The 18,471-nt window shown below is 37.2% G+C and overlaps 1 protein-coding gene across 2 annotated transcripts in view; it reads left to right on the forward strand.

Annotated features, from left to right (window-relative positions):
• Positions 1-18,471, forward strand: part of CAPN9 (calpain 9) — a 200,947-nt gene that overhangs the window by 20,064 nt on the left and 162,412 nt on the right. For both annotated transcript variants that reach the window (XM_063443195.1, XM_063443194.1), the window contains exons 3-16: positions 658-776; positions 1,529-1,662; positions 3,225-3,393; positions 3,966-4,049; positions 5,978-6,063; positions 6,957-7,034; positions 7,728-7,888; positions 11,391-11,548; positions 12,545-12,753; positions 15,674-15,710; positions 15,792-15,872; positions 16,638-16,695; positions 17,669-17,733; positions 18,274-18,342. In XM_063443195.1, coding sequence (XP_063299265.1) covers positions 658-776; positions 1,529-1,662; positions 3,225-3,393; positions 3,966-4,049; positions 5,978-6,063; positions 6,957-7,034; positions 7,728-7,888; positions 11,391-11,548; positions 12,545-12,753; positions 15,674-15,710; positions 15,792-15,872; positions 16,638-16,695; positions 17,669-17,733; positions 18,274-18,342 — 1,508 coding nt within the window. The remainder of the gene's footprint in view (positions 1-657; positions 777-1,528; positions 1,663-3,224; positions 3,394-3,965; positions 4,050-5,977; positions 6,064-6,956; positions 7,035-7,727; positions 7,889-11,390; positions 11,549-12,544; positions 12,754-15,673; positions 15,711-15,791; positions 15,873-16,637; positions 16,696-17,668; positions 17,734-18,273; positions 18,343-18,471) is intronic.

Genomic DNA, 18,471 nt, shown 5'->3' on the forward strand with positions numbered 1-18,471 from the left:
TACACAGTGACCCCTACTGGCCGGTGCTGGTATTGCAGAGTAATCTCTGTTAATACTGAGAAAAATATTTGCATTTGTATTGCCGGTATTACTGCAATACCGTCACGGCCAGGCAGCCTCAAGTACTGGCTGTGCCTTAAAATACCAATCAGGTGGCAAACCTAAGCGTAGTGTGTTAAAAAAAAAGTTTTTTGTTTTTTTTTAAATGGGTCTATTACATGGGCCTGGGCCTGGAGCTGCAGCTCCATCAGCCCCTATGTTAATCCGGCCCTGATAGAATCCAGATTTATCCTGTAGTTTATTAGCAAAACAATCAGATGCTCTTATTTCACTAGATAAGACTTTGCTGTAATATATTATATTATATTATGTGTATTTCCACATTTCTTATGCAATTGAATGATGTGTTCCCTTATACTGTATGTTGTATTATTTGCAAAGATATGTACTACTTGCAAACATGTAAAATAAAATAAACAATACATAGATCTATAAAAGATAAACCAGACATTAAAAGAAAATCAAGTGAGGCTTTTGTCTATCTTGTTCCATATGATAAACTCAGCCAAAATACTCGTTATTATATTTCACAGTTTCCTTTTCACCCCAAACAGACATACTGTAATTAACTCTGTCATAATGTATGTTAATTTGCAGGAGACTGTTGGCTTTTAGCAGCTATTGCTTCTCTGACTCTCAATGAGAAGGTTATGTTTAGAGTGGTACCTCCTGACCAAACATTTGACTCTGGATATGCTGGCATATTTCACTTCCAGGTATGGGATTCTTCACATTGTTTCTTTTCAATTTGATTTAAACATATACTAAAACAGTGAATTGGGCCGGTAACAAGACTTTATGTCATTGGCAGGGAGAGAGGATGCAATGTATGTAGTCTTTAGATAGTCCTGTATATATGTTATCTGTGGGACATAAGTTGAAAGTGGGAATGATATGGAAGATGTGGGCAGAACACTGGCCTGCAGCCGCTTGTGATACCTTGTATAAAAATGAATAATATTCTAAAAGAAAGTGGGACAATACAGCAGTACTGATCTTACAGATCAGTACAGAGCAGTACAGAGCAGTACAGACATTGTACTGTAATAAAGTCAAAATGATGCCATATCTTTTGTCTTCACTTAAAGCAATGCTCCAAGTACCATAACAACTACATTGCACTCTCAGCCAATGAGCACAGTCCTGTATTGGACAAATTTACTTCAGTAAAGGCATCTAGCTTTTCCTGCAGGAGAGGACTAAATGTGGGGCAGGTGTATGGGGGGCTTAGATAAGTTGTCAAACCATCTTAAAATTGGTTGACGGATTACTCGGAGAGTGTGCCAGAATACTCCTACGGAATAGTTGTTTGGTGCTTGTAGTCTTCCTTTAATAAAGTAATCCGTTCCAGAAGGAGCAGGAAAGAGAAATCTTTTTTTCCACTTATTTGTCAAATATTTACCAGCATGCAAAATTAAATCTAAAAAATTCTAATCATAAAAAAATCTGATACTGTCTCCTTAAACAGTTTTGGCAACACAATGAATGGATTGATGTTGTAATTGATGATCGCCTCCCCACATTCAGAAATCGTCTAGTCTTTCTGCATTCGGCAGATCTAAATGAATTTTGGAGTGCATTACTAGAAAAAGCATATGCCAAGTAAGTATTTTAAGGCAGTATTTTTTGCAAGATTAATTTTTCAGGGAATTGTTAGGTGTATCTTGACCTTCAAAGAGGGTTAGTTCTATGAAAATGAGTTATAGAAAATCAAAATGTGCATAATTATATGTTGAAATTATAAGTTGCAAACATTCATTCACCGTACTGTTTATCGCCTCTTAATTAAGAGGTTGAGGCATTAATGGAATATAGGTTACTTACACTTGATAGCCGTACAGATCAGGAGAAACACTTGAGAATGAGATATTTAGTATAAGGCAGATGAAATAGCTCAGTGGGCTAATGCATCATCAGTAGAATCTGTGCAAACCTTTGGGATTGCAGGTTTAATTCCTGACAGGGTGATTCAGCTCTTCATCCTTTCAAGGTAGATAAAATGAGTACCATTAAATTGAGTAATGGTAACATATCCTGAATGTTAGGCAAAAGTAACATCCCCAGGGTGTACTTGGAAACCAGAGTAATCTGAATGTGCATTTCATGGTTGAATACTTTATTATTTAGTACTATAATACTTAAAAATCACACATACCTCATTTTCCTGGAAACTTCAGATTGCTATTTATCAATACATGGTAGTGATAATCACATTACATAAATGAGTTGCAATAACAGTAAATGTTGGTAAAAATGATACAATGCCTTGTACTTGGTGATAAGAGACCTGGCTGTTTTGAATTAGAGACATGTGCACTTCTGGGAATGATGATATAGGGCACGGGGCCCACATTTCATCTTGGATAGACTGAAGCAGAAAACTAATATCCGCGTGATTTCTCTGAACGTATCCTACCTTTATGAAAGCTAGACCAGCTCTGTTTATTTTCACCATATTACAATTTATTATAAAGCCCCTCATGTTACAGTATTGACTCCATCTCCTGATTCCCAATTATCCTGTCCTCTGTTGTAACCCAACTTTCCATATGTCTTGTGTGCTGCACGATAATATTTTTTTGCCTTTACTTAGCTACTTCTATATATATATACCTGTAATTTTCTGTCCTCAACTTACAGTCAAGTAAAAAACACTAAGATATGTTTGAGAGGTTTATTGCTGATCATACACTTGTGGTCTCCATGGAAGAGTCAATACATGACACATCTGAATAAGGAAATTCCTTACTCAGAATTGATACAATTTCTTGGTTACAAGATCTAATATATATTACTAAGCAGAAAATATTTTTCCTGTAGTTACTGTTATATTATTTAATTAATATTTCAGTCGATTAAAACTATTTTTTTATGAAGAATTAAAATCTGACAACACATCCTTATTCATGCTCTGAAAATTTGGTCCAACCATTTAGCACTTTGATTACATAATTCTCACATTACACCTCATAATCTTTAACCCTTTTATGTATAGATAAGCAATATCCCTCATTTATATCAAGAGATACAACCCCACTGTCACTGATTTAGCTCACTTGTTGTATTCTTATAGTATTCTTGCATCTAAGAGACTTTAAAAAAATCTGTAATATTTATTGTCTGTGAAGAAGTGTATGTACTTTGTGTGTTTTTATTTACTTTAGGCTGTACGGAAGCTATGAGGCATTAAAAGGAGGTAGCACTATTGAAGCTATGGAAGATTTCACAGGGGGTGTTTCAGAAACGTATGAAAATAAAAGTGCTCCTGACAATTATTTTGAAATTATGGAGAAAGCTCTTAAAAGAGGGTCAATGCTGGGATGCTCGATTGATGTAAGTAGTTTATTAATTATCTATGTATTTTTTTTTCACTCATACATACAACTGTTATTTATATAAATCTTGCACAGTAGGACTTCAATAATATGTGGCCCACTGCAATGTTTAGCAGCCGATCCACAGTACATAAAAAACGTCAGTCTAGGGATTTCTTGGTAAACAACACAAATGGCTATTTATTTAGTTAACATCTCAGTTTGACAGCACAAACTTTCTTCAGATCCTGAAGATTAGTTTATGTAGACATCCATGCTTCTCACCACCAACCAAGCCAACGTCCCAAGGTTGCCATGGTTATAACAGGGTATTGCTTAGATGAATTTTGTTTGCTGCCCAGAAGAAGCGGTGCTGATCACACAGCGTTTTCACCTCTGCTACTCGCTACCTGCCCACATTGAATCTGAAGTGGTTGGGAGAGCATCGGATAATGAAATGTAATTCAAAACAAATCAAAACTTATCTCATGATACTTTTTAAACTACTGCAATATATAAAAACCTATGGCATGTTTTTATAAATACTTCTTAATCTGCAAATTACTAATTTATTTATTTATTATCTTTTAGACCACAAGTTCTGCTGAAACAGAAGCTAAAACCCCTCAAGGTCTTGTAAAGGGACATGCTTATTCAATAACTGGCATGGACATGGTATGTACAAAATTAAAATACCCAGAGTTATTTAAGAAACAACGGGACTGATAAGTCATCAATATTTTGTGTGTTTTCCTCTCACAAGTTACACATCAGCACTATACAATTTGTCAAAAGATTTGTTCTGCACTTCATAACACTATTTTTGATTCAGCCATGAATCAACATTTAAATTCACCAAACTCTAAATGGCTGCGCACCAATTGGGGCAAAACCCTTGCACCAGGCCACTCGGAATGCAAAATCCGGATATTATTCACACTACTTAACAATGTCCGTATTTTCAAACCAAAGGAGCATCAGTTTGTTCCAGATTTCAGTTGGACTGAATGCTGCCAGACAGCTGAAATCTGGACCTTGTGATCGGATGCTTCAAAGCCAGGCACAGATGTAAAAAATCTGAATTATTGCTTACTGGCAGCTGAGGTTACTAAATAAAAAAAAAATGTTGAGGGAGTACTCCAACATCCCCCTCTTCCCACCTATGGTCAGTGGATGGGTGCTACTTATTAAATGTCGTGGAACCTTGTGTCCCCCTCCAGCTTCACACATGCGTGGCAAGCTATTAATGTTATAACACCTGGGGGGACCTAATGTCCCCCTAGCCCTCACCCATAGCTAGCAGGTGGGGTCTTACAGTAAAATAAACATTGGCCCAAGCCCCTAGCCACCCTTCCAATAAAAATATTCTATTCACCCCTAATAACATAATGTATTTACTTCACAGATCTTCTTTGTTGTAAAGTCTTTTTTTCTTCAGAAAAAAAGCCATTACATCTCGACAACAGAAAAAGGGTGTTCTGCTAAGTACTAAAGCTTGCCATGAAAGGGGTTGAATAATTTTGAGACTGGAGAAGTCATTAAAAGCTGCATTTTCTGTTGCATTTGGGGAAACACTTGAAGCATTCATTGTGTTGAGCTATTTCAGTTGTTCTTGTTGGATTTGCTCATTGCAAACAGCTGACAGACTATAAATTATGACAATACACCGGATTTTCAATAGGGCCAAATAATATATATATATATATATATATATATATATATATATATAAATATATATAAAAAAAGATCCAACCTCTGGCACTCAACCTTCAATAAAATAATAATCCACAGACTTATACCCGGGTGCATCCCAGCAGACATATAAACCAAGAATTGCAGACAGGAGCACTCTCTGGGAATTTCAAATTTGTATTTTCAAAAAATCACCACCTCTACATCTGATGATAGATGTAGAGGTGGTGATTTTTTGAAAATACAAATTTGAAATTCCCAGAGAGTGCTCCTGTCTTCAATTCTTGGTTTATAAATATATATATATATATATATATATATATATATATATATATATATATTTAAAGGGACACTATAGTCACCAGACAACTACAGCTTAATGTATTTGTTCTTTTGTTCTAGTGAGTATACTCAGTCCCTGAAGGCTTTTTAATGTAAACACAGTCTTTTCAGAGAAAAGGCAGTGTTTACATTTTTCCTAGGGATACATCCAGTGGCCTCTTCTCATGTTTCCTGGGGCAGTGATGCACAGTGTGCAGCACTAACATTCAACATCATGCTGAATTTTCCATATAGACATGCATTGATTCTATGAGGAGAAGCTGACTGGCCAAACCGGTGTTTAGCCCCACCCTGCCTCCTTGACAATTTCAGCCAATCCAATGATTTTTTTATGGGAAAGCATTGGACTGGCTGAGATCATCAATTCTGATAATGTCAGTCAAGGAGGTGAATCTGGGTGGCGCCGGTCCCGGCTGACCAGTGCAGCACTGGAAAAAAGGTAGGTTTTATTACCTTTTAAGGGGGGTTAAGGGGGAGCAAGCCACTTAAATGGTGGTTTTAACACTATAGGGTCAAAAATACGTGTTTAAAATGTGTTAAAACAATGTTGTCGTTTTTTTTACCTATAGGTAACTTACAAAGGTCAAAAAGTCAAACTTATCAGAGTCAGGAACCCCTGGGGCCAGGTAGAATGGAATGGAGCGTGGAGTGATAAGTGAGTATTAAAAATTAAATACAGTGAAAAATAGAGGTACTGGGGCTTACAGAACCAAGCTATTGCATGTTGTGCATTTGCTTTACCATCCATTTCCTAGTAAGAATGCCATTTTATTGTTTCTGGAAGACTGTGGGGTCTTCTTTATTACAAAAGTTAGAATCTCATTGTTAGATAAGACATAGGTCTTAGTAAGATAGAGAAGCGAAGAGACTGAGAAAGGGATTACAGAGAGATCCTCCCAATCATCAGTCCCTATACCCCAGAACAGAAGTGTTCATAATCATGGCTTAAAAATTGCCAGTATAGAACATGAATGAAATATATGTAAAATAATAAATTTTTATTAATCCCGTCTAGGGAAGATAATGAACAACAAAATAAATAATAAAAGTGTATATACAGTGAAAAAGTGTAAAAAATAGGAATCGTCTGTAACACAACACACCTTGTTATCACAGTAATTGTGACAAAGTCTCAGCGGCTAAAATAGCTATTGGTGTGTTTATTGAGAGAGCGAAAGTATCTCCCTGATTTGTATCGCTAAGTAGCAAAATTGCTAAAGAGGGGAGGGAGGGATCTGCATCTAATTGATATCCCCTCATGTGGTTATGATGCACTGAGTCTTTGCCATATATTGTTTTTCTGTCAAATAATTTGGAGAGATTTGACAGAACTCTCCCTATCCCTCAAAGCCTTTCTGCCCCATGTAAACTGTACCGATTATGTAAAAATTACACCTCTACATTATCCCTACAAATCTATCCAAAACTGGATGACAGTGAAATGCCTTCTTTTAGGAACATGTCAAACAACAAACACATGTTACTTGTTCCATTAATTGTTTGGGTATGTTGGAAAATATAATACATTTTCATGTCGTTTTATTTTAGTGCCTCAGAATGGAATAATATTGATCCTGCAGAGAAGAAACGCCTGACTCAGATAACACTTGATGATGGTGAATTTTGGTAAAGTATTTATACAATGTGTCCATAACTTTATTACATAGAATACTATTTCTGCACCAATTATATTATCAGATTGTTCCCATCCAGCACAGTGTGAGTGTATCGTGCTGAGGGCACTAGGATCAATCAGAAAGCACTTCAGCTGTGCTCTCTGCATTCATTCACAGGAGGTTTAAATGCCCCTTCTCTGGGTGACACCTTTCTGGGCAGGACCGTCAATTATGGGCATTACCAGTGACATAACATGTCCCTGTAGGTCTGCCTACCTCTTGTCCCACTTTCATACTTCCATAAGTTGGAAGTATGCCTATTTTAAATGTACTATATATGCTTTTCTGTACTGCATCAAATGCCTTCAGTGAATCTTGATCCTTTTATCATTTAATAATTAAAATGTTTTGAAAAATGTCAGCTATGATTAGGCTTTACAGTAAGTAAACACAATGAGATCATGCTTTTTCACTAGATCATTGAAATAGAAATGATTGCTAAATGCCCCGAAAACTATTATCCTTATACAAAACTTGGCTGTGAAAAATTACTATTCAATAAATATTGGAAAGTAGGCAAATTACACCTAAGGAAATTCGATATTTTATTGGCAATACAACTGACATTTTACATTCTATAGGAATCCTGATTACACGTGTCTTGTGATTATCATTAGACTGCTACTTTCCATATTTTAATTAGGATGAAATTTGAGGACTTCAAGCACTATTATGACAAGGTTGAGATCTGTAATCTCACACCTGATGCTTTGGATGATGACACTACACACAAGTGGGAAGTTTCGGTCCACCAGGGAAGTTGGATTAGAGGTTCTACTGCTGGAGGATGCAGAAATTTCCTAGGTTGGTATATTGCTATATGTTACATTTTTTATTTCACTCTAATTTAAAATGGAGGGAAAACAGGAGGGAAGCTAAACATATGTAAAAAAAAATATTTGTAAGTATTTGTGTGTCTGGGAGTGGGTGTCTAGCAGTGGGTGTGAATGCAGAGTGTATTTGTTAGTGGCAGTGTGTGCAAATGTAGTGTGTATCAGTGTCTATGCATGTCAATGTATATATGTGTGTGTATATGGTGGTGTGTAGGGCATGGTGTGTGGTGGGTTTATATATATGTGTGTGTGGGTGTGTATGTGTCTGTCTGAGACATATACCTATGTCTGTTTCTTAGAATGTGTATCGGTTAATGCGTCTGTGGAAATGTTTGTATCTATGTGAGTATGTGCAAATGTGGATGAAAGTGGTTATGTTTGTGTTTGTGTGAGTATGTATGAGTAAGTGCATATGTAAATATGTCTGTGGGGGTATGACTGTGGGGGCCCTTTTCCAAATCTGGTGATTTAGTAAGGTGTGCCAAACTTTCTGACGGAAGCCCTCAATGGTAACAAAGTAATGCGTAAAAAGCTGCAAATTCCATAATTGGATGCAGTATTGCATCTGAGATGAATAGACCAACATTGAAACATCTTTTATTTTTGAAAAAAACACAATGTGGGTTCCATGTGGACTATGGATGCACAATATATAAGTTTAGGCAGGGCTAGCAAATTTTGGAAGGAGCAAGTACAGGTAAATTACCCTTTTTGCAAGAAACTTAACCTGCTTTAACTCACCATCCACACCTCTTTATAACTTTTAATATCATTTACACTAGCCCAAAACAAAAGTTTTTTTTTTCTGTTATGTTTACCTATTTTTTTATTGATAGATCGGTACAAAAGCATATTCAGAATAAGTTGAGCAATAGTTGAGCAATGTACCTCTTGTTATACAGCACAAAGATAAGCAAGAACTAGTATCTCATTCAATCAGATATAGCAAGAGTATAACAAGAAATAATGCTCTCTGCCTGTAGCTCAGTATATGGTCCTGATAGTGATATAGGAACAGCTTACATTCATTGATAAGTAGAATATACAACATCATAAAAAAAAATAAAACGAGGGGTTACGGAGTCAGTCACTGAAGGAAACAGTCACATAAGCTTGGAGCTCCCAAGAGAGATTTGGTGTTTCCTCACCTAATTGCTATTACAAAGCCTTTAACTCATCGACACACACACAGCACCCTCACACACACACTGCACCCTCAAACACACACAGCACCCAGACACACACAGCACCCTCAGATACACACACAGCACCCTCAGACACACACACAGCACCATCAGACACACACACAGCACCCTCAGACACACACAGCACCCTCAAACACACAGCACCCTCAGACACACACAGCACCCTCAGACGCACACAGCACCTTCAGACACACACAGCACCCTCAGACACACAATGCACCCTCAGACACACAGCACCCTCACTCACACAGCACCCTCACACACACACACAGCACACTACCACACATATACAGCACACACACACACACACACAAACACACACATATATATATATATATATATTATATAAAATAACCCTCAGTGAGTTAATAGACAAAGAAAATTAGAAACCTAGAATGTGACAGCAGATAAAAACACCCTCACACGCTGTTCCCCTCACACACACACACTGCACCCCTCACACACACACACTGTGCCCCTCACACATACAATACGTCCAAATATATATATATATATATATATATATATATATATACACACACTACAGCACCCCTCACACTGCACCACTACACACATTACGCTCCAGACACACGCTAGATTCCTTACCATTTATGCACTCTTAATACTCTACACACACACACACACAATCTCCTATACACACTCTGGGTCCTTTACACACTAGATCTCCTACACACACACACTGCACTACCTACACACACTACATTCCTTGTAAGCAAACACATACAACATTCTCTAAACACACCATCTCTACAACCCCTACACACACTACGTCACCTATACACACACACACTACAGCTCGTATGAACACATTCGCTACATCCCCTATAACACTATGCCCCTATACACACACTCTCTACAGCCCCTATCCACACATATTACACCACAAATGAAATTGACCTATTTACACAACACCACACTCTACACACACGCAATCCCACAAGCAGGCTCCAAACACATGCACCATACACTTTCCTGGTCATTTTATCCTCTGGTATATCACTTATGGAGACACCAGAGACAATTTAAAAGCAAACACAGCGCAAGCATGTTATTAAATTTGCTTGCGCTGCACAGAACAAATACAGGGCCTTTTTCTAATGTTAGAGCTCTTCCGCGGAGCTCTGCGCATTGAACCAACATGCTCACTTTGAGAGGGGGCGTGCTTGTCATTAGTGATGACAAAACACACCCTCTCTGGCCTTGCCCCCTTCTTAGGGGGCCACTCTGATTGAAAAATGCCCGGGCCTAATTTTTTTCCCAGTCTGGCCCTGTGCAAGGCAATGCCAGTTCAGCATGGTGTTGGTTTGTGCTTGGGGCTGATGGCCCAGGACCTCAAAACATGTTTTGGCCCTTACATTTTCACTTCTGTGTATCATAATGATACCGGAGAAACTGACGGAAGCCAAGCACAGAGAGATGGACACAGGTTTCTTCAGGAAGGAAGAGATTCTTTATTGGATCACCGATCGGGACTCAGAGGGACTAGCGTCACCAAAATACAGCAAGTTCTGAGCCCCGGACATTAGTGCAGGCTCCTTATATAGGCACATAACTCCTCCCATATTAAGCTCCACCCGCACATTCTCTTGACCAATCAACACAAATAAGAATTAACTTCCTGTTTGACCGCATGGCCTGTCCAGCACAATGGAGGAGGGGGAATACTACATCCTGTATTCTTGCACATGCTCCGTACACTACTGATCGTATCTTGCCTCGTGCAACCAACTGATCGATACGTCAGCATATGCACGTACACATGCCACGTGGTAATCTCGGCCTACTAAATTTATTTTTACCGAGATTCCACCACAATATACTTATAAGTGGTGCATTCCACCCAGAGCCCCTAGAGAAAATTCAAGCACTTAGGTTGTGTCTTTGCAAATGTCGCTCACACCTTCCACGCTCCTGTGCATGTATTACTTGCATTGCATAAAACAGGAATATTATAGTGACATCATAACCACCAGGAAGTAGAAATTAGTAAATGAAGCAGTATATTGAATGAAGTAAAAAGGTAGTGAAGAGAGATTGAGTGGTAGGACGAAAAGGTGAAATGGTGAAGAAAGAAAAAAGAGTGGGGGTGAAGGAGAAAATGACTTTTTGTGGAGTAATAGGGTATCCAGAGGTCCCCAAACTGTAGTGAAGTTTTTCAGAATGTTGTATATTGGGTCATTATTTCTCCTAACCTGCAATATTTGTAACTTTTGTTTTTCTTATGCTTACCTATTTATTTTGTCTTAGATACATTTTGGTCCAATCCTCAAATTCAGCTGAGTCTAAAGGAGACGGATGATGGGCATCACGAATGTACTTTCATTGCTGCCCTGATGCAAAAGAATAGGCGCAAGCTCAGAAAAGTGGGAGCCGACATGTTAACAATAGGATATGCTATTTACCAGGTTTGTTTAATGCCCATTTATTTTGCTACTTCACGAGTTTAAATACCAAAATTATGAAAGTCAATATTAGTATGAAAGTGCCAATGTATTATGTGTATCTGTTTCTTGGTTGATTATTGGTAGATCATGTGCAATATTTGAGTAAACAGAAATTTATTAAAAGAAAACTCAACAAACCATACCACTACAGTGCAACATAGTAGCTAGGGTGCCAGGAGTTTCCTGCCATCCTGCCAATGTAAGTAGTCAAACCATTTTAGAATGATCTGTTTTCTTACCTGGGGTCCGCCAGACACTGCTCCCTACCTCTTATGAAGTCAGAAGCTTTCTGCCTGAATTAAGCCAATGAGCTGATGCTCTCAGCTAATGAGCTAGCCCTGTGCAGCAAGGCTTTGCTCAGGAGCGTCTGGAAATGGAGCCCAGATAACCCCAGGTAAAAAGTCTATTCATTCTAAAATTGTTTGACTAGTTACATTGGAGTGTTACCACTGTGTGCTGCAGTGGTTATGGTGCTTGGAATATTAGTTTAGGGGAACATTCGAACCTCAGAACAACTTTATCTGTATGAAGTTGTAATGGTGACAGGAGTGCCTGAGCACTGTCTTACTTTCAGGGGTTAAACTGTTTTCCAGTGGTTTAACCCCAGAGTTAGTCTGGCACCCTATAGTTTAGCATCCTGTATACTTCCTACAGCCACTGTAGAGTCCCTTATGGCAAATGATAAGTTGGAAGCTTCAGCTGTCCCTTTTAGCCTATCACTGGCCCTTAAAGCAAGTTAATAATTTGTATTATTCCTCACAATGGGCAGCATGTGACAGGCTGTGTGTTTTTTTTTTAAATACATTGAAATAAGAAGTAATCAGAAATATAAAGTTAGTGTAAGATATTTGACAAAAATGACTTGCATACTGGAGGAATTGTTGTTCTTTTTATGCACTTTTTCATTAATTACGTAATATAATATAATGAACTATATTTTTTTTCATGCATTTTCAGTGCCCCGGAAAAGAATCACAGTTGACAAAAGATTATTTCAAATTTAATCCCTCTAAGGCAAGAAGTAAAACATATATTAACCTGAGAGAAATTTCCCAGAGGTTCAAGCTCCCACCAGGAGATTACATGCTTATTCCAACTACATTTGAACCCCACCAAGAAGCAGATTTTTGTGTGAGAATATTTTCAGAGAAGAAAGCTGAGATTAAGTAAGGTTAAAAATTATCAGATGTATATATGAAAATAAAATGGATTTAAAATAAAAGGGATATATATATATATATATATATATATATATATATATATATATATAGTCAATACATTGTTAATGATAGATCTGCACACCAGGCAAGCCATAAGACTTGCTTTTCCCACAGAAATCTCAAATATGCAGTGATGTCACTACTGTAAGGGATTCAGGGTGGGCATATGCAAATTAGTTCAACAAGGAATCACATTTTTGCCTCATTATTCAATCTTAAACATGGATTCCTTGGAGTTTATGTTTGCTGTATACAACAGCTTTGAAACACAATTCAGGAAGAGATGGAGAGCTATTGAACCACTCATGGACAGCTGTTTCGTTGTTAATGCAACTCATCAGCATGACGTTGGTTACTGGCTTGCTATTAAGGCTTGGCGTTACTTGCAGAGCACAAACCATATATACACCATTGTAATCAAACTTATTCAACTCCCATTGAAAATCAGGTCATTGTCACAATTTTTTCAGGCTTTCAGGTGTTTGAAATAAACAAATCAAACAAAAGCAATTGAAAAAGTTCAACACAGTGAATGCTTCAAGTGGTTTGCCAAAAGTCAATTGAACAAGCAACTTATAATGACTTCTCCAGTCTCAGAATTATTCAACCCCATGAAGAAAATTCCACACAACAGCACAAATATGCAAAACAGGTGTTGTCTCAAGCACACCTCATGCAAATAGTCAAAGGGTTCATTAGTTGCACCATTAGCTGGAACACTTGAAATACCTGAACTTTCTAGGGGTTTGCTGAGTGTCACTTTTGACTGTTAGAAACTTGGCTAACTCACAAAAGGGTCCACAATGTTGAGAAGAGATCATTGCCTTTCATAAACAAGGAACAGGATACAAAAAGATAGCAAAGGCACAAAATGTTCCTAGAGACAATAATATAAGTAACCCATAGAAGTTTTGGGATTCTGTTCTGTGGAGCGATGAAACAAAACTGCTACGTTTCAGCCCAATGGATCAGCAATATGTCTGGAGGAAGGAGAAAGAAGCATACACTGAAAATAGCACACTGCCTACAGTTAGGGATGGTGGTGGCTTGGTGATGCTCTGAGACTGCTTTGCATCGTCTGGCACTGGAAACCTGCAGCATGTGGTTTCTATAGGACAGAATCCTTTCTCGACATACAGCTCTGGTGGACTTCATACCAATAGGACATAAGAAAATAAGTTCAAGCATGCTTGATTTGTGCTACTACTAAAACTCTACACATTACTTTGTGTTTCACTTCAGCCCTTAACCACATAAAAAAAATCTGGCCCATACTATGGCTATGGATTTTGTAGTTGACCTAACTGTATCAGAAAATAAAACGGTGATTTTAATGATTTTAGACATGTTTACTAAGATGGTTTATTTTGTGCCATTAACTACCAACCTCATCAGACTAATCTACAATTTTCAGCAGAGAGTTATAAGGGTTGCCTAAGGAAATTATGTCTGATATGGATCCTCAATTTGTATCCTGTTTTTGCAAGACTTTTTGTAGTCAAATAGGAATCAAATTATGATTCTCCTCTTCTAACCACCACCAAAAAAACATAGAGGTTGAAAGAATGAATCAAAGTCCAGAACAGTTCTTACGCTGTATTATTTCTGATCTTCGAGATTATTGGGTTAGTTTGCTTCCATGGGCAGAATTTTCACATAACAATAATGTACGTGAATACATCCAACATAGTCCATTTCATCTCTGTTATGGTTTTGATCTCATTTGGGATCAAACAGTTGGAAAACCTGTGAAGGACATGGGTTTGAAAATCAACACATTCTGCAGCAGAAAGCATCTTTACAGAAAAGCACACTGACAAACCACACACGATGGCTTCTTTATATGTAGTGGGTGCTAATGTGTGGTTGAGCAGCAGGAATATTTGTTTAAAGGTGCCCTCTATGATGTTTGCTCCTTACTATATTAGTGCCTATAAGGTTGTTAAAATTTCCTACTGGTTGCTCTTACCTTCTTTGCGCATCCCTAACATCTCTCTGTAATGAAGCCATTGATGAATAACAAATACTCCGAATGCTTATTGCCACCGTCTTCTGTCCCAGCTGATTGTCAGGAGCGGTGTATGAGGTTTGATCTATCCTAGATTACAGTTTTTCTCATTGGAAAGGATATGGTCCTACAGATAGGACTTGGGTTGATGCCCATGATTTTTCTATTTCATCTTCAGAATAAATCCCAGACTGAGCACAAATCAGTCTTGGGAATTCTAATATCTCTTGCAATGCTATTAGGACCTTCTAATACGAATTAGTCTGTATGTCTATTTGTAGGTTAAGCAGACACCCCTGGACACTGGACGTTCTAACTCAAAGAACCACACATTTCAATCTTGCATGGCAGAGGGTTTGAGCATCTTGATCTTCATCATAAGGGCCTCTTTGGTAACGATTCCAATAATTGTCACCATTTGCATCCAAGGTTTAGGAAGCCAGCCTCTGCTTATGTTCTCACAAAGTTATGAATAAAAGATTATCAAAATTTCCTTTATCGTCATGTTTTGCCAGGATTGTTTGGAAAAAAAGCTTTGTCTGACAAACACTCTTAATGTCAGATTTCAGCCTAGATGATCTCTTAGCATGAACTTTTGGCTCATCTTTATGAATGCACACATTTGTCTGGTAAAAAATGTACCTTCCCAATCAAAGTTATTAATCCTATTTGAAGTCTCAGTTTGAAACATGGGATTTTTTTTGTCACTCAGCTTGTAAGCCATTCAAGGCTCTCAAACATTTGCCCCACAAATGCTACGGTTGGCACTAACAGATGGCAAAAGAGTGCTTAAATAAATAAAATTGCAATGTGGAACCTTATATTAATCCAAAAATGTACTTTTTTTTTCATTTTTAGAGAAATTGATGGTGATATTAATGTTGATATTCCAGAGGTAAGTCATCACCTTTTTTAAATTAAATTGTTGTTGTTGTTTTTTATTTTATTTTTTTGTTTATGAGTTATTATTTTTCAGCCATCTAAACCAAACCCTCCACATCAAGAAACTGAAGAAGAAAAGCAATTTCGTAGTTTGTTTGAACAAGTTGCTGGACAAGTAAGTATAAAAGAAAAGATAACCGCATAACATCACATTTAATTTAAAGGGACACTATAGTCACCTGAACAACTTTAGCTTAATAAAGCAGTTTTGTTGTATAGAACATGCCCCTGCAGCCTCACTGCCCAATACTCTGCCATTTAGTTAAATCCCTTTGTTTATGAACCCTAGTCACACCTCCCTTCATGTGACTTGCACAGCCTTCCATAAACACTTCCTGTAAAGAGAGCCCTATTTAGGCTTTCTTTATTGCAAGTTCTGTTTAATTAAGATTTTTTTTATCCCCTGCTATCTTAATAGCTTGCTAGACCCTGCAAGAGCCTCCTGTATGCGATTAAAGTTCAATTTAGAGATTGAGATACAATTATTTAAGGTAAATTACATCTGTTTGAAAGTGAAACCAGTTTTTTTTTTCATGCAGGCTCTGTCAATCATAGCCAGGGGAGGTGTGGCTAGGGCTGCATAAACAGAAACAAAGTGATTTAACTCCTAACTGACAGTGAATTGAGCAGTGAAATTGCAGGGGAATGATCTATACACTAAAACTGCTTTATTTAGCTAAAGTAATTTAGGTGACTATCGTGTCCCTTTAAATGTATTTATTTTTGTCCTTGATTTTACCTAAATTGTGTTTTTTGGTTTTTTGGGGGGTTTGGGTAAAAGCGATACGCATTTTATGTGATCCCATGTAGTATTTTAGGAAAAAAAAATATTAACACAAATTGCTTCTTTTTTTTTTACTCTTGTATTTTTTTGTTTCAGGACATGGAGGTTAGTGCAGAAGAACTTCAGCAAATCCTGAATGCTGTTCTAACGAGAAGTAAGCATAACCAGTGAATTAATGTAAATTAATGCACAGTACATACAGACTTACGGAAGTGTTAAAGAATGTCCAGTGCTGGAGGAATTTCATGATACACTCAACAGGTAGCAGACAAAGATAGAGGAGGCAAGAAGAAATTAATATACCAAGGCATAAGCTTCATATTTACAAATACAGATGGCTCCAATGTATTATGCAGCACCAACTCAAAATTCTCTTTTGGAAATTCTCCAATATCATTCTCCAACTCATTATTATTTTCTAAGGCTAAAAGGGTCACTCAATAAAGTTGATATGGTTCTTGAAGGTCCTGGGCACCATCTTACCTCAGGAACTTAAACCGTTTACAAATGGTTTAACGCCAAAGTTATCCAGACACTACCTATCCTCCAGGTTCCTCTTACTCTACCTCCCTCTTTGGTTTCAATGATGAAGCCTCAGACTAGGCACCAGTGATAGGGTGCACATTTCTAATGCAGTTTTCTCAATGGGAAGCAGGTGATAGGCTGAAAGTGTAGGATGACGCTCTAAAATTGTCACTCGAGTCCACTTTAAGGCTTCCTCATTGAAGTCAATGAGGGGGGTGGAGAGAGGGTGGGACCTGGAGCGAGAGTGTCATCTTGACAACTTTTGGTTTAAACCATTCATAAAAGGTTTTACCTTTTAAGGTAAGATGATGCCCAGGTCATCCAGACACCATAACAACATCACTGAGATTATATTGATTTGATGCCCAGAGTGTTCCTTTAAGTTTGCCTTTACTATATGAAACTAAAATAAAAAAAACAAAGCAATCAAATCAAGGTAAAAATTGTTCCTACTAACTTGGCAAAAATGAACAAGTTATAATGATGTAAATGTATTCTTTCTCAAAAGCTTTTCAAATTGAGAATACTGATAAATGTTTGTGAGAATTTTTTTTTCACAAATTAATTTTTATATTGAAATTCACAATTGTTTTGTCTTTCAGCCAAGAATGTTAAAGTGAAGGAGATAAGCCCTTTATCATGTATAAATATTGTTTCCCTGATGGATGTATCCTTCTACAATATTTCTAAACGGTGTGGTGTCTAACATATTGCTCATATAACAGAAATGTGTGTTTGTTGGTTAAGCTAGTGATAAAAGAATCTTAGCCTTTTTGAAGGACACACATAGATGATGGGTGGTGGAGCATAAAATGTGCAAAGCGTTGACTTTAGCACTTGTATGGCAGTGGTTTCCAAACCAGTCTTCATAGCCTATCAACATTCTAGGATTTATGTATTTTCCTTTTCTATTCCCATGGAGATACAGACAAAACCTGGACTGCTGTATACACACTGACCATGGAAACTTTAGCAGATAGATGGTCATCACCCTTCTTTGCTTCTACAAAGATAATACAAGATTAACCATTGCTCAAAATACCAATAAACTTTTAATGGTAAAAAAACAAAAAAAAAAAAACTACAAAGATAATAAAAGACTAACCACTGAAAAGTATAAATGAAATTTTAAAAAGATATAGTAATTTAATGGAACAGTTAAGTATTGTAAACTCTACATGTTAATCCTTAATTAACGAGACATCAGGGCAGTGGAAATGGAAAACTTAACTTTGATGAATTCAAGATCTTCTGGGATAAACTCAAGCACTGGATTGTAAGTATATATATAATAATATAATATATATCAATAATAACAGTAATAATATATATAATGTTTAATATATTATTACTGTTATTATCATGCATTCAAGCTTTGATCATTAGAACAAGTCTGTTGGTAAGC

This window comes from Pelobates fuscus, chromosome 2, assembly GCF_036172605.1.
Source record: "Pelobates fuscus isolate aPelFus1 chromosome 2, aPelFus1.pri, whole genome shotgun sequence".
Taxonomy (NCBI): Eukaryota; Metazoa; Chordata; class Amphibia; order Anura; family Pelobatidae; genus Pelobates; species Pelobates fuscus.